This window comes from Triticum aestivum, chromosome 6A (assembly GCF_018294505.1).
Source record: "Triticum aestivum cultivar Chinese Spring chromosome 6A, IWGSC CS RefSeq v2.1, whole genome shotgun sequence".
NCBI lineage: Eukaryota > Viridiplantae > Streptophyta > Magnoliopsida > Poales > Poaceae > Triticum > Triticum aestivum.
In genome coordinates, this window is record NC_057809.1 from 11,390,126 (window position 1) to 11,407,929 (window position 17,804).

At 44.0% G+C, this 17,804-nt stretch overlaps 1 protein-coding gene across 1 annotated transcript in view; it reads right to left on the reverse strand.

The window, feature by feature from the left end:
• Positions 1-4,094: 4,094 nt before the first annotated feature.
• The window catches only part of LOC123129290 (phosphatidylinositol-3-phosphatase myotubularin-2-like), an 18,164-nt gene continuing 4,454 nt past the window's right edge, over positions 4,095-17,804 (reverse strand). Inside the window, exons 8-11 of the mRNA XM_044549516.1 lie at positions 5,181-5,265; positions 4,687-4,833; positions 4,260-4,319; positions 4,095-4,172 (exon numbers count right to left, since the gene is read on the reverse strand). Of these exons, the coding sequence (XP_044405451.1) occupies positions 4,095-4,172; positions 4,260-4,319; positions 4,687-4,833; positions 5,181-5,265 (370 nt within the window). The remainder of the gene's footprint in view (positions 4,173-4,259; positions 4,320-4,686; positions 4,834-5,180; positions 5,266-17,804) is intronic.

Consider the following 17,804-nt stretch of genomic DNA (forward strand, 5'->3'; position numbering starts at 1 on the left):
AATTGTTTACTAATTATAAATGATTTTTATTTCTTTTGGATTGATTGGACTGTCTGACAAGTGGATTCGTGGGACTACCTAAGAAGATGAAACACCTAACAGTTGTTTACAGCAGGACAATTGCTCCTGAGAGGTGGAACACTTGGAGGGTGGGTGCATTAAAGCAGATCAAGTCGCTGAGGCCCTCGTGGCTATGTTTGAACATGGAGACGAGGAATATACGGAGCGGTCTTAAAGGAGATTCTATGATATGCAGTTTGTGTTTGAGTTAGATACTATTAGGCAGATAGGTCTCCTTATGTTGGCAACACTAAAATGGAGAATGCAGGCCATGTTGTCGTCCTCTTTGGATAAGTTTGGTTATGGAACCCCATTAAGTTTTGAACTAAGCTTGCGGTGTGCTGAGATCAATGTTGCCATTCTAAAATGTTCCATTAACATTATCTATCGTATTTAATTATTTGTTTTATCCATTCAATTACATTATTGCCCGTAGCAACGCACGAGCACTCTACTAGTATAGATGATAACATCACACATATCTAGGCAAAAATGATATGGCAAATAATTAATGAAGAAAGAGAGTCATGTGGTAACATAGCTAGTTACTAAGACTAGCCACAGTGGGGAGTAACTTAGACTAGTAACATGCATATGTTACTATGTTATTAGTCTGTTACTACCTCTATAGTGTGGAGTAATATATGTGTGGTGTCATGCAACACTTCATTTATTAGGTTATAGACTCATCTTGCCTTGGTATGTGTGATGCTAATCATACCACTAGTAACTAGCTATGTTACCACATGCTTCTCTTTCTTCATTAATTATTTGTCACATCATCTATTTTATCTAGATATTGTGATGTTACCACCTATGTGGCTGGTCATAGTAGGAGTAACATATGTAGTAACATATACACCACATAAGCAAATAAGATGATGTGTCAAGTAATCAACGAGGAGAGAGGCAAATAGAGTAACATAATTATGTTACCATCGCATAGCGCTTCCCAATGCATAATGAATCTACAAAGTAATAAATGAAGATATATATATATATATATATATATATATATATATATATATGTTATCACACTCATGTTACTACCCACTATGAAGATAGTAACATAGACTAGTAACGTGTGCCTGTTACTACTCTAAGTTACTCCCCACTATGACTAGCCTGTTACTCCCACTGTGGGTAGTCTAATAGTATGAGTAACATCACACATATCAAGGCAAGATGAGTCTACAACCTAATAAATAAAGTGTTGCATGGCATCACATATATGTTACTTCCTATTATAAAGATAGTAACATAGACTAGTAACATATGCATGTTATTAGTCTGAGTTACTCCCCACTGTGGCTAGTCTAGCACTTGGAAGGAAGTCATGTTACACAGCTGTTGTTGAGATAAGAGGTTCTCCCAATAGGTCTGTTGGAGTACTGCTTCACATACTTTTCTTTAACAGCAACACAATTAGGATGTATGAAAACTAATGTGGAAATTGTATGGCAACATGTCTCTGAGATGGAGTATATTTCTTTTCTGTTTATTTAGTAAGGTGGATAGCAAACATACGATGTAGTCATGATGGATGCTAATGCGCAATAATATTTGAGTTACGGCTACAATGATTTTTTTTCAAAAAAGAGGATTACATAAGGAGACCAAACCAGCATTTTTCAACTCTACGTGCATATTACTCCTACATATCTGAAAAATTCCAAACAAATCATTTCCTTACTCATGTCTGTAATCTCGACCTTATTGTCCACCTGCTATAAAGAAATATAATACCATTTAGATCACTACGATTAATAAATTATTTTGTGCATATAGGGTGCGTTGGCTCAATCCTTGAAGCTGCTTTCAGATTGATTTGTGTAGATTGCAGACCAGACCGCCTTCCGTCAGTCTCAATCTTTGAACTTATCAAAGGAAACAAGCTTCTTAAGCTCTGATTCTGAAATAATAGTCTTTCAGACATGCCGAGCCTTCTAGTTCGCCCCTTTCGATGAATCTATATGACGTAATTCCCTGATTTGGCACCGGTTCGTCCACCTGGTCCAACAGGCTAAACCTACAGCTTATCTTGACAGCTAGCATATTCGTAGCAGCAGCATCATGACCACCACCACCATCGATGTGATGAACAAGTAGAGAAAAGGGTGTGCAATCAACAAATTCTATGTTGACGCCATTGATGTAGTAGACGATTCTCCAGGCATATCCTCTGACATTGAATGTGCCAGATGGAACAGCCCTGCAAACGTCTGAGTGGTTTGTTGTTCGGGTCTCCGGGAGGAGGAGGGGGTGACGGCAGAGGAAAACCCAAGATAGCCTTTGGCAAGGGTTGTGTCCACTCACATGGTTTGTTGTTTGTAGAGGAATTTATTTGACAAGCAATAGTAAGCACAGTCATGGCCATATATAAAAACTTAGAATTGGGTCTTATGAAACAATCATGTGTCGTCACACATGCTGAACAACCATTTAGGTTGAGGGGCAGAGAAGATAGAGCAGAGCAGTAGAAGGATTGAGGAGGCAAAGGACCAGACCAGACCTTTTCCAAAGAGCGACAAGCGAGGAGAGCCAAGTGGCGCAAGTCGGCAAGGAGCCAAGGAGTGTGATGAATGGCTGACCTCCTCGTATCAGTCTGCCAAGCTTGGATTTGGTGCTACAACTCGTATCAGCATACTATAAGCCTGCCCCTGAAGCCCGCTTCGATTTTGCGTCTCGTTGTCAACTCCGTTTACCTGATTTTAGCAGCGCGAACAAGATGGGACATCCGCGTCTACCTGAATTCTGAAACATAAGGAAGGCATAACACACGACTCCGTGCTATAACAGCTCACTTAGCACCAGCTCCCAGCAATGTAGCCAAGACAGTGCAAGTAAGTGGGCATCCAAAGAGGAAAGTAATGACAATAGTCTCCCTAGTCCCTACAGGCCACGAAACATCTGTCATGTTGGGATATCCTTCTAATGCCGACATCAGCTAACCAAGACTACACAACTGACGTCGGTCAATCAAAACAGTCGGCTTTCCCATTTCGTGCAGCTGTGTACTACACCTAGTCATAATACCAGAGCCCATGGTCTGTACTATTTTCTTCTTCCACTTGGCTTGACCACGTCATGTTCTCTTCTGCTAACATTATTTGGAGCTCAACGATTCAGCATCCTTCTTTGCCAATTTGTCACATGAGAAAACAATACAGGTAAGGGAACATTAGAATTAGCCACACGGAACATTAGAATTAGCCACACTCTATTTGGTCATGATTCTGTATTTCAAAAAGAAAACTGTGGAAAGATAAAATAGAAATAATTATTAGACAAATAAATACCTTCACCGCTTCAATATATTTGCTTTCTCGAACACCAACTTCCAATTCAAGTGGACAAGCCCATCTCAAATAGAATTCAGGCCAAAGGGTGGGAGCAAGCGCCGGAGATGGCGGGACAATGGGCCCACTATACTTGCTTGGTTTATAAAAGGGATTTCTGTGCTCATGAAAGATGCCGCCGGAAGCCCGTAGGTCAGCCAAGTACTTCCAAATGCAAGGACAAGAGCTCTCGACTTCAGCTTGCTCCCTTTCCCACTCACTTGCATTTGAAGTTAGAAATTAGAAATGCAAGATATTTTAACATCAAGAGGAAATCAGGTACAACAGATGAATGAATCAGATTGTATTTATTTTAAATCAAAGGATGTCGTGCATGATCCAGAGAGGTCAATCTTGGAGACAGACAATCATAGAATTTCAGTTCCCATGGCGATAAGGTTACACAGTTCAAGGACAAGCAAACGATTGATCCACAATGTCAAATTGGCAACTGATTATACACTAAACTAATATGTAGCTGATAGGCTAATTTCACAAGTAGGCTAATACATAATTCGGAGTGATTTGAGCACCAGGCAACATATAGAACGATTTCTCAACTTAGAACGAATTTTGTACGTTCACACACAGCCCTTCATGAATCATGATGCATAACATTCAGCTATCACCTTTTTCTAATCAGCTACTTGATACAAACTGAATTTAAGGCACACATGCAATCATGAAAACACCAAGCTAGATTAGTTCCCTATTGCATAGGAAGTTCCCAAAACGGCATGATAACACAGCATCAATAAAGTCAACCAGGAATACCTGTAAGCAAGTTCAGGTTATCAATATCCATGAAGAGATTTTTAGTTTCAGCATATCCAAACAGTAGCAGAAAACAAGAAGTCTTACAGTTGAGAACTCAAATGCAGATGGGTACATGCGCAACAACTGAGCAATACATTCAAGCCACTGAAAAATAAGAAATCATATTAATTACAAGGCACATTAAAAACATGTATCTGCACAGACAAACATAAAATGTATAGATAATATATATAGCAGCACAGTCAACTATATATCTGGACAGAGTTTAAAAGGACAGCATAACTACACGCAATGTTGTTTTGAAATGCTCAACCCCATTGGTAAAAAAACAGCATATCAAACCGTCAATGAGCATTATTTTGTTATAAAAATAAATACCTCTTGGCATGCATAATTTGTGAGGGGCATGTTGCAACCTAATCCTAAATTTCAGCGTTTAACCATGGCTCAATATGTGCAATTCAATGCAAGCGAAATTCTTATATTAATACAAAAATAGCGAGTAGACTACCTGCAACAGTACTGGTGAAGTTTTATTATCTGATGGCTGAGATTTAACCGAAGGATTTGCAGGCCGGCCTCCTATAGCTATTGTTGGAAGACCCATCCTATCTGCAAATTGATGGCCAAAAGCTAGCCAATCTTTTTCCACAAGCGCCTATAATAATGTGGTGAAAGAGTGTCATATATCAAAAAGTGAGTCATTCATTATATTATAATGTTAGAAATGACATTGGCACTATTGCAAGCACAATTAAAATAAAATAGAAAATAGAAAGTACTAGACAGCATGAATGTTACAATTAATTTCGACGCATGCAATTATTTTTGACACGGAGCTGCATGGTGTCAAAACAAATTATAGTTCTAATCTGAAACATCACCAAAATGCTCTTCTATTTCAAGCAAAAAGATAAATAAACACAAAATATAATGTTGAACTCAAACTAAAAGATTTTCAATAATCAAAACTAATCTGCCGTTTCTAGTATCTGCCGTTTCTACCTGAAATCCAGTGAACGTTCGATAATACGGATCAAGCAGGAGCGCAGCAAGTCCAACTAACTGTGTTGTTCTGTCCCAGCCATCGCTGCAGAAGATTAAAAAAACAGATCAAATAAACAATATCCTTTCTGCAGCTCATTAAAGACACAAAGCCACAAAGTTATTGAGATCATGCAACCTAAGATGGCATCAAAAGGATTGCAAGATTATTGCATGATATGTGAACGAGGCAACTAACATTTAAAGTCCTACTGGTTGCTAGTAGAGACCAGAATTTGGAAAATATGATGGCATTGATTCCTATTTTAAAATTTTAAGTTCAAATTCTATAGCAGCATCCAAAACGTGACCGGACATAATCTGCTTCTCAGATCAAATTTGTTTTTTGTCACGACCGGTTTTCCAATAAAAATATTTATTAAGAAACCAATCTTTTGAGTCCAGTATGAGAGAAATCCTCTTTACTGGTAGACAAATTCTTGATACAATAAGCCAGTAGCATAAAATATATTACAGGGTCGAACTACGGTTGCTCAACCAAATTATTACAAGCACGCCAATAAATATACATATTGGCGGACATGACACAGTGGTGTGGAGGCATACTACTGACTCGAGGATAGGGCGGTGGTGGAAAAACACAGCGGGGAGAGAGATACAAGTCTCTAAAACTGTCATCTCATCGAGCGTCGAGGTGAGGCTCGATGAATTTATTTGGTAGCGGAAGCGGATATAATACAGTGACCAAATCCAGGGTCGTACGAGACTGACTGGGACTCCTCTAGGCGTCGGACTCGCTATCAAATTCTTCATCCATGAGATCGCCTTCGTCAGCATCTGGCCAAATCAACAAGCCAGTGAGTACTTTGAAAGTACTCGCAAGACAGTTCGGATGTAAGATATAACAAATGCATGCATGAATGTGTCACGATTAATTCACCAATGTATATTCAAAAATTAGCATAACGAGGTAAGTAAAAGGGAAACGGCGGTAGTCCACCTGAAATCCCATAAAACATAAATGAAGACCGATCGGGTGTCTGAAGCGACGCCTCGAAAGGTGAACAAATAAATATACGGAAATGATGCCACAGTCGGGCGTCTTAGCGACACCACATAAAGGGCTTTAAAAGAAATGCCACAGTCGGACGTCGGGGCGACATCACAGAAAGGGCTTTAAAAGAAATATCACAGTCGGGCGTCTTAGCGACACCACATAAAGGGCTTTAAAAGAAATGCCACAGTCGGACGTCGGGGCGACATCACAGAAAGGACTTTAAAGGAAATGCCACAGTCGGGCGTCTTAGCGACACCACATAAAGGGCTTTAAAAGAAATGACACAGTCGGACGTCGGGGCGACATCACAGAAAGGGCTTTAAAAGAAATGCCACAGTCGGGCGTCTTAGCGACACCACATAAAGGGCTTGAAAAGAAAGTAAAATCAACAATGCCACAGTCGGATGTCTGAGCGACATTGCAGAAAGGGCTTTTATTCACAAGTCAATAATACTCATAATAAACATTCAATTTATGAGAATAAATGGGTTAGTCCATTCACAGGAATAATCATTTAACCGGACTTAGCACTCATGCGATTCACCGGAGTCTCTGTCATCAAAACTGACATTTGATCAGGATAAGATAATATCGATCTTGGACATGGAATAGATGATTTTGAGGAATATATGACTCTGCAGAGTTTGTACAAATTTTTTCCCACAGCCAACGGATTTCCGTAGTCCCGAAGGACTAGTTCCGTTTACGGTTTTTCGGGAGAAAACACAGCTGACCAGTACACACCCATCCTACCTTTCGATGCTAGGAATCACCCTAGAGATCGTCCAAGAAAAACTTTTGAGATGGGGAGATCACAATCTCGAATAGCATGTGATCAAATTTATATACGCGCGCTCTAAGGGGTGCCCCCCTCTCGGTCCCAACCGGAAACACCCATGCCCCCTGACCGGATGACTGGCTTTAATCCAGGGCCATGGAACCATCATCACGGCCTCTCCTTTTTGGTGTGTACCAGGAAAGCGGTTTACAACTTACTAAGCCATATTCCTTACGGAAAACCTATGGTAGTACAAGGAAGGAAGAATGGAAGGAACTGGAATGATACGAGTTGACATTGAAGTCACATAGTCTGGCATAAGCCTTGCATGCTACAACACTGCCATCTTACCCATCCTCATGCCAATACATGGCCATGCATACTCACATCCATCCACTCATGGAACTCACTTGCCTCATCGTCTCAGGTAACAGGACATTCATCGGTATGTTCATCAACATGCCATAAACTACTTAATGCAAACATGCCAAAACAATCATCATATCAAAAGTTCAAACATGCTTGCCTAGTTCGGAGTAGTCGGAGCCTAGCTCAGTGAAGTTCGCGGCTCCGTCACCTCCTTCGGTATCTACGGTATAAAGAAAATATATGCGCTATCGTAAATACCAAGAGGTGCACAAAAAGTATTCCAAATATTTTTCAAATAAATCTGATAAAAACTAGACGAAATTTTAAAGAGGACAGAAAAAGAATCAATCAAAAATACTTTTCTGTTTAAAAGTTATAAAGGTTTTTGTCCAGGGACTCATCTGTAATGAAACAGAAAGTTCCCAGGGGCTAGCTTATAAAAACAGAAAACGTTCCAGTCTTGAATACGCCAGCCCAGAGGGGAAAGCGTATTTTGCCCGAAGGCGCTTCCAGAAAACGATTCACTTAGAAATGACAGAGAGGCTGACGGTGGGGTCCCACTCGTCAGGTTTAAACTTTCAAATGGGGGGGGGACGAAGCTCGTCGGCGCCCGAGAGCCGCGGTGGTCGCCGGCGGCGATCCACGGCGAGGCAGGGGGATCGGAGGGTACCTCCGTGATCAGGGAACCTTCCCGCGTCGGTTGGTGGTGGTGGTGGTCGCCGGCGAGTACCAGTCGACGGCGAGCTTTGCTCCGGCGGACGGTGGCTCGGGTGGTCGAGGGACTCGTCAGAGAGAGCTGCGAAGGACAAATTGATGCTGGCGTTAGCTTACTGGGTGCTAGAGGGAGTAACTGACGGGGTTTGGGCGCCGGAGATGGCCTCACCGGAGCGAATCGTGGTGGAGGCCGAGGCGGATCGGGGCAGCCGGAGTTGGGGGAGGAGACCTCCTCGAGGTCCTCCGGGTGGCTTGGCAGAGCTTTGGTGAGGTGTAGAGGTGGTGCGTGCTCGAGGGTGAGCTCGGGGGCCCTTTTTATAGGCGGCCCGAGGCGGTGGCCGTGAACGGGGGTCCCGGTGAAGGTTATGGCGGCGCAGGGCTTGGTCGGGGGTAATTAGGACGTTGGGCGTCATCGTGGAGGTCCACGGTTCCGTTTAGGTGCTAATCGAGCTGGGATTTGGTGCTATGGGCGAATTCGACAGAACGGGGCGGCGCGGGCCCGTCGGCGGCAGTGAGCACGTCCCGTGCTTGACAGGCCACGGTGACGGTGCCACGGGCGTGCGCTGGCATGCATGAGGCCACGCGGAGAGCAGAGGGGCGTTGGGCGGCGCCGAACGGCGTTGAGCCGCCGTTCCGTCCCCTGTCGGCTGTTACGGGGGTTCGGCCGCCGCAAGACACGCCGACGCGGCCGGCCAGGGGCGCCACCGACGCTGGGAAGACGCCAAGCGCGCGTGCGGGGGTGCTGGCCAGGGAGAATAAGCCGCGTGCAACGCGCCAAGCGCACTGTCAACGCGTGAGTGAAGCTGACGGACGAAAAACGACACTGAAGTTTGAATTTTCTGAATTTCAAAGGAACATTGCAGCTCAGGTGTTCGACAGGATGTTTTTGGCCTCTGGGGATTTTTTCTTGAGTTGATTTTTGGTGGAGTGGCTACTCATTGCTCCAGTAGGCTGCCTGAATTTTGGTGGAATTTTTGGAGAAGTGTAGATATGAATTTCACCAAATTTGGCAAATCTGGTCCAAACTTGCAGAGACTGAATTTTGAAAAATTTGAAAAGATAAGGAGTGGATCAAGATGGTTCTGGGTTGTGGGTACAAAGGACTTTCCAGGAGAGTTGGTTTGAGGTCAAAACTCAAATGCAAAAGGGTACTTGCTTTGAAAAACTCTCAGGCTCCAAATAATTTTTAGAAATGATTTGAGTGAAAAGAAAATTAGGATAAAATCCAAAACTTGCTTGGATTAGTTGGGACAGAGAACTTAGGTTGATTACAAGGAGGAGGGGAGGTTTTGGAGGGGTTTTACCACATGGGCAAAATACAAAGTCATGGGTGGTTTTCAAGATATGAAAATCCCAAGTTTTCATAGAGTTTCTTTTTAAAAGAAAAAGATTAAACTCCCAAAATAAATTTGAGAGGGAACCAATAGAGAAGAAGTTTCAAAGGATCAAACACCATAGCTTGAATAAAAATAAAAACCTTGCCAAAGAAAAGGAAGTTTTTAAGAGGAAGGTTTTCTGGAAAAATTTTAAATGGCCTCTTTTCAAAAACCACAAAGTTTTTGCTGAAAACCAAATAAAAATTTTGGAGTGTCACAACACCTACCCCATTAGGAAAAATCTCGTCCCCGAGATTTCAACTGTTCCTCAAATAAGTGTGGATGCTCTGTCCGAAGAAAATCCTCTCTTTCCCAAGTTGCTTCGCTTTCGGTGTGGTTGCTCCACTGAACTCTGAAAAACTTGATGTTCTTCTGTCGGGTCCTCCTTTCAGACTCCTCTAATATTTTTACTGGGCGTTCCCGATAAGTGAGGTCTGGTTGTACGTCAATGTTCTCATGGGATACTTGCCTCTCTGGTTTGCTTACGCACTTCCTTAATTGAGAGACGTGGAACACGTCGTGAATGTCGGACAAGTCTTCGGGTAAGTCTAGCTGGTAGGCTACAGTGCCTCTTCGTGCCACTATGCAGAATGGTCCAATGAATCTTGGTGCTAACTTTCCTTTAATCTTAAACCGTTGCAGTCCCCTCATAGGTGATACTCGTAGGTACACAAATTCACCGGGTTCAAAATTTACCCCACGATGTTTCTGATCGTAATAACTCTTCTGTCGGCTTTGACCGGTCTTGAGTCGGTCCCTGGTTAGCTTGACTTTTTCCTCGGCTTCTTTGAGCACGTCTGGGCCGAAGATAGGGCTGTCTCCGGTCTCTGACCAATTTAGCGGGGTACGACATCTCCGTCCGTATAGGGCTTCAAAAGGAGCCATTTGCAGGCTGGCCTGGTAACTGTTGTTGTATGCGAACTCGGCATATGGCAGGCTTTCTTCCCAACTGGTTCCATAGGTGAGGACACATGCTCTCAGCATGTCTTCTCAAATTTGGTTTACGTGTTCAGTCTGTCCATCAGTCTGTGGGTGGTATGCGGTACTGAAGGCTAGTTGGGTTCCCAGAGCCTGTTGTAAATGCTCCCAAAATCTTGAGACGAACTGAGTGCCTCTGTCGGATATTATAGTCTTCGGGACACCGTGCAGACAAACTATGCGGGAAAGATAAATCCTGGCAAGCCTCTGAGTGGTGTGGGTCGTCTTTATTGGAATAAAGTGTGCCACTTTGGTTAACCTGTCAGTGATGACCCATATGGCATCATTCCCGTGTCGTGACTGAGGTAGTCCGACAATGAAATCCATCCCTATTTCATCCCATTTCCACCCAGGTATTTTGTTCGGTTGCAGTAGTCCGGCTGGTCTCTGATGCTCAGCTTTTATGCGTTGACATGAGTCGCAACATGCAATGAAGGTGGCTATGTCCCTCTTCATACCGTGCCACCAAAATCTTTCCTGAATATCTTTATACATTTTGGTTCCTCCAGGGTGGATCGAGTACGGGGCGGTGTGGGCTTCAGCTAAAATTTGCTGTTTAAGGTCTTCTATGTTTGGCACGCAGAGCCTTTCTCCGTACCATAATATTCCTTCATTGTCTATGACGAATTCCGAGGCCTTGCCCATACTCAACTTTCTTTTGATGCCTTCGATGCTGGTGTGACCGGGCTGAGCTCCTTTAATTTTCCCCACAAGGTCGGGTTGTATTTCCAAGTTTGATATGGTGCCTTCTGCTACCATTATCAAGTTGAGCTTGGCAAATTCTTGTTGGAATTCGGGCCTCAAGCTGTGCATATTGTTTTCGCCGGAGCTGGGGTTCTGACTAAGGGCATCGGCCACTACATTTGCTTTCCCTGGATGGTAATGGATACCAACATCATAATCCTTTACCAACTCCAACCAACGTCGTTGCCGTAAGTTTAGTTCTGGCTATGTGAAAATATATTTGAGACTTTTGTGATCCGTATATATTTCACATCGATTCCCAGGTAAGAAATGCCTCCATTCCTTGAGTGCATGAATAACTGCTGCCATTTCTAAGTCATGAGTGGGATAATTTTCCTCATGCTTGCGAAGTTGCCTTGAAGTGTAGGCGACAACCTTGCCTTCCTGCATCAACACGCATCCGAGACCCTTTCTGGACGCGTCACAATATACTTCAAAATTCTTGTGTATGTCGGGTACAATTAATATCGGTGCTGTCGTTAACTTCCGCTTTTGTTCTTGGAAACTTTTCTCGCAGGCTTCTGTCCATTCAAACTTCTTATCTTTCTTGAGTAACTGCGTCATAGGCTTGACTATGGTGGAGAATCCTTCAATAAATCTGCGGTAATATCCTGCCATTCCCAAGAAACTCCGTATGTCCGTTACGCTGGCTGGTGACTTCTAGCCAAGTACGGCCTTGACTTTCTCTGGGTCCACTGCGATACCGTCTTGGGTCAGGACGTGGCCTAGAAAGCCTACTTGTCTTAGCCAAAATTCGCACTTGCTGAACTTGGCATACAATTGGTGTTTTCTGAGCTCTCCTAGCACAATCCTGAGATGTTCTGCGTGCTCTTCTGGTGTCTTGGAGTATACCAGAATATCGTCGATGAATACCATGACGAACTTGTCCATAAACTTCATAAATACTTTGTTCATGAGGTGAACAAAATATGCTGGGGCGTTAGTTAATCCAAATGGCATCACTGTGAACTCGTACAGTCCATATCTGGAGGTGAAGGCTGTTTTGGGGATATCTTCCGTTCGTACCTTCAATTGATGGTATCCTGACCTTAAGTCAATTTTTGAGAATACCTTGGCCTGAGCGAGTTGATCAAACAAATCCTTTATCCTTGGCATCGGGTATTTGTTTTTGACTGTGACCATGTTAAGTGCTCGATAGTCAATACACAATCTCAGCGTTTCATCCTTCTTTTTGGCAAATAAAATTGGTGATCCCCAAGGTGAGGAGCTGGCTCGAATGTATCCTTTGTCTAGCAATTCCTTTATTTGTTTCTTCAACTCAACTAATTCGGATGGTGCCATTCGGTACGGTTTCTTGTATATGGGGGTGGTTCCTGGTGCGAGCTCAATGCTGAATTCTATCTCTCGGCCTGGTGGCATGCCTGGTAGCTCTTCAGGGAATACATCTGGAAATTCACACACTACTGGAACCTTGTTTAGCTCAGAAACGTCCACCTTCTCGGTTGCCGGGGTATTTTTCCTTCCTTGGCTGATACTCTTATTGTCTTCCCTTGGTGGTGTGTGAGAATTACGGTCCTGTTGAAACAGTCGATAAACCCCTTGTTGGTGGTTAGCCAATCCATCCCTAGGATGACATCCAGTCCTTTATTTTCCAACACAATAAGATTTGCGTGAAACTCCAATCCTTCGAACTCAATGACCACATTCTGACAGTAATTCTGAGTAACTTGCTGAATCCCAGGGGACTTGATGATCATGGATTTCTCCAAAGGAAGCATCGAAAAATTATTTTGCAAAGCAAAACTTTTCGAAATGAAAGAGTGAGAAGCTCGAGAATCAAACAAAACCATTGCAGGTATTGTGTTGACAGGAAACGTACCGAGTACGATATCCGGAGCATTTTGTGCCTCCTCTTTGGTTACGTGGTTCAGATGACCCTTCCTGTGGTTATTGTTGGGATTGAAATTGTTTCGCTTGGGCACTGAATTGTTGTCGCCGTTGTTCGGCTTTGGGGTTGAGTTCCTTGGCTTGGGGCACTGTTTGGCATAGTGCCCTTCTTCTCCACAAGCGTAACAAGTAACGCCGGGGCGATAGGTGAATTCCTTGTTCCTTGCATGAAAATTCTTGATTGGGCGTGAGTCATTGGATGAGGATTTGTGTGTCCCACCCTTTTGAAAATCTGTCCTGCTTCGGTGATTGCGAGCATGGTTAGTCTGGTCCCTTTTTCGCTTGCGGATATCTTCCAGACTGCGTCTCTCATTTTCCAGAGTAATGGCTTTGTCCACCAGTGTTTTAAAATCAGGAAAAGTGTGCACGACCAGTTGGCATTTAAGCGCGGGCGCCAGACCGTCAAGGAATTTCTCCATCTTCTTGCTTTCAGTCATACGTTCTTCATTGTCATAGCGGGACAATAGAGTAAATTGACCGTTGTATTCCGACACTGTCATGTTCCTTTGTTTGAGGTCATCGAACTCTCTCTTCTTAATTTTCATAATACTCTTGGGAATGTGTGCACCACGGAAACCTTCCTTGAAGTCATCCCAGGTTATATCATTTTCGTTGGGGTGCATGTGCAGAAAATTCTCCCACCATGATGCAGCTGCTCCTGTGAGATAGTGCGGAGCATATAGTACTTTCTCGAGATCCGAACATTTTGTAATAATTAATTTTCTCTCCATATCTCGAAGCCAATCCTCGGCTTCAAGAGGCTTGTCAGTATGAGAAAATGTTTGAGGACGTGTCTTCTGTAGCTCAGATAACTTGGAATGCTACTGATACTGTCCATGGTGATTTCCCATGTTGATGACTTGGTTCATCATTTCTCGATGTTGTTGCTGACTCTGTTCATAAAGGCGGCACATTTGGGAAAGTGCCGTTTCACTGTTCTGTTGACTCGACTGCCCTTGTGTGAAATTGTTGCCTGGTTGAGTGTCATAATCTTCCTCTGGCGGAGTAGGCATGGAGCGAGTCCAAGGACGAGACATTTTTTACTCTGGGGATATATTTTGTAAAACCCATAAGAAAAGCGAAGATGGTCGCAAAAACAAATCCATAAATGCACAAGGATGACAAATAATTTAAATGACCAAGATCACTTAAGAAAACAAATCGAATTGCGCACGGAGAAGGACTGGTCATTACATATCTTACACGCGGGCGATAATTATACAATACATCACTCAGGATATGCGTACATAATCCTGACATGTTATTTAGGCTAGTGCACTTCTCCAGACCCTACATGATGCGCAAACAGGCTACTTCTCACAACCTATGCACATATAAACATATCATACAAGGCAGTACATTACATGGCGACTAAGCGTACTCAGGCGGAGATGTTGACGACCTCCTTTGCCCTGCCGAGGGCGAGGCGTAGCGAGGTTGGGGACTCGACTTCCTCCTCGCTAATAGGCTCCATACGTGTAGTGTTGCGCAGAGTGGACGGAGCGGTTGCCAGGGGCGGAACAACACGAACAGGAGTGGGCGCGAAGGGTGGTGCAGTGCGCGCTGGAGTGGGTGCAATGACTTGGTTGAATTCTTCGGTAGAAGGTAGGCGACGAGTAGGCGTATAAGATGCTGAGGACGAGACCAAAGTCAGTGGCGGTGCGGTGGGTAGGAGCTCCCTCCTGTTGGCAGCACAGCCATGAACTGAGTCCATGCGGGCAGCCACGAAGTCGTCCGCCAGGTTGTCGAAAGCTGCCTCCAGGGCCCGGAGATACTCAATGAGCATCTCAAAAGCCTCGTCTCGTTCTCCTCTGGGGCAGGAGTATGCGTAGTGACAGGTGTAAGGCACATGGCACGGAAGATAACGGTAACGACGAGTCTTCATCACGGGGAGGACATCCCTGAGACGAGCTATCGCCTCGCGGGCTGCCATCTGCATAGCATGCCTCTCCGTAGGCATGGCTCTTCCCAAGAACCGGAAGCGGCGTAACTCACCACGTCCTCCCTTGAACTGCACCGCGGCCTGGTGCATGGTCAGACTGTCGTTGACTCGGTGCTGGCAGAGTGTGAAGACTGGGCGCACAGATGGCCCCATCGCGACCTGAACGATGAAGGAAAGAAGCTTGACGAACCCATCGGGCACGTTGGCGAAGGTCTGAGACTCACAGCTGTTGTCGGCCATCTACAAAAGTAGGCAAAAATTCTGCATGGTCAGATCATAAATTTATGCTGACTGACAGAAAATGACTACAATCAAGAAAATATGGAAAGGCTCAATCATGCTAATAACCAATTAGCGATCGCACCTAGTGGCTTCCTACAGTCAGCCTGGCTCTGGTACCAAGCTTGTCACGACCGGTTTTCCAATAAAAATATGAGAGAAATCCTCCTTACTGGTAGACAAATTCTTGATACAATAAGCCAGTAGCATAAAATATATTACAGGGTCGAACTACGGTTGCTCAACCAAATTATTACAAGCACGCCAATAAATATACATATTGGCGGACATGACACAATGGTGTGGAGGCATACTACTGACTCGAGGATAGGGCGATGGTGGAAAAACACAGCGGGGAGAGAGATACAAGTCTCTAAAACTGTCATCTCATCGAGCATCGAGGTGAGGCTCGATGAATTTATTTGGTAGCGGAAGCGGATATAATACAGTGACCAAATCCAGGGTCGTACGAGACTGACTGGGACTCCTCTAGGCGTCGGACTCGCTATCAAATTCTTCATCCATGAGATCGCCTTCGTCAGCATCTGGCCAAATCAACAAGCTAGTGAGTAATTTGGAAGTACTCGCAAGACAGTTCAGACGTAAGATATAACAAATGCATGCATGAATGCGTCATGATTAATTCACCAATGTATATTCAAAAATTAGCATAACGAGGTAAGTAAAAGGGAAACGGCGGTAGTCCGCCTGAAATCCCACAAAACATAAATGAAGACCGATCGGGTGTCTGAAGCGACGCCTCGAAAGGTGAACAAATAAATATACGGAAATGATGCCACAGTCGGGCGTCTTAGCGACACCACATAAAGGGCTTTAAAAGAAATGCCACAGTCGGAAGTCGGGGCGACATCACAGAAAGGGCTTTAAAAGAAATACCACAGTCGGGCGTCTTAGCGACACCATATAAAGGGCTTTAAAAGAAATGCCACAGTCGGACGTCGGGGCGACATCACAGAAAGGACTTTAAAGGAAATGCCACAGTCGGGCGTCTTAGCGACACCACATAAAGGGCTTTAAAAGAAATGCCACAGTCGGACGTCGGGGCGACATCACAGAAAGGGCTTTAAAAGAAATGCCACAGTCGGGCGTCTTAGCGACACCACATAAAGGGCTTGAAAAGAAAGTAAAATCAACAATGCCACAGTCGGACGTCTGAGCGACATCGCAGAAAGGGCTTTTATTCACAAGTAAATAATACTCATAATAAACATTCAATTTATGAGAATAAATGGGTTAGTCCATTCACAGGAATAATCATTTAACCGGACTTAGCACTCATGCGATTCACCGGAGTCTCTGTCATCAAAACTGACATTTGATCAGGATAAGATAATATCGATCTTGGACATGGAATAGATGATTTTTAGGAATATATGACTCTGCAGAGTTTGTACAAAATTTTTCCCACAGCCAACGGATTTCCGTAGTCCCGAAGGACTAGTTCCGTTTACGGTTTTTCGGGAGAAAACACAGCTAACCAGTACACACCCATCCTACCTCTCGATGCTAGGAAACACCCTAGACATCGTCCAAGAAAAACTTTTGAGACGGGGAGATCACAATCTCGAATAGCATGGGATCAAATTTATATACGCGCGCTCTAAGGGGTGCCCCCCTCTCGGTCCCAACCGGAAACACCCATACCCCCTGACCGGATGACTGGCTTTAATCCAGGGCCATGGAACCATCATCACAGCCTCTCCTTTTTGGTGTGTACCAGGAAAGCAGTTTACAACTTACTAAGCCATATTCCTTACGGAAAACCTATGGTAGTACAAGGAAGGAAGAATGGAAGGAACTGGAATGATACGAGTTGACATTGAAGTCACATAGTCTGGCATAAGCCTTGCATGCTACAACACTGCCATCTTACCCATCCTCATTCCAATACATGGCCATGCATACTCACATCCATCCACTCATGGAACTCACTTGCCTCATCGTCTCAGGTAACAGGACATTCATCGGTATGTTCATCAACATGCCATAAACTACTTAATGCAAACATGCCAAAACAATCATCATATCAAAAGTTCAAACATGCTTGCCTGGTTCGGAGTAGTCGGAGCCTAGCTCGGTGAAGTTCGCGGCTCCGTCACCTCCTTCGGTATCTACGGTATAAAGAAAATATATGCGCTATCGTAAATACCAAGAGGTGCACAAAAAGTATTCCAAATATTTTTCAAATAAATCTGATAAAAAACTAGACAAAATTTTAAAGAGGACAGAAAAAGAATCAATCAAAAATACTTTTCTGTTTAAAAGTTATAAAGGTTTTTGTCCAGGGACTCATCTGTAATGAAACAGAAAGTTCCCAGGGGCTAGCTTATAAAAACAGAAAACGTTCCAGTCTTGAATACGCCAGCCCAGAGGGGAAAGCGTATTTTACCCGAAGGCGCTTCCAGAAAACGATTCACTTAGAAATGACAGAGAGGCTGACAGTGGGGTTCCACTCGTC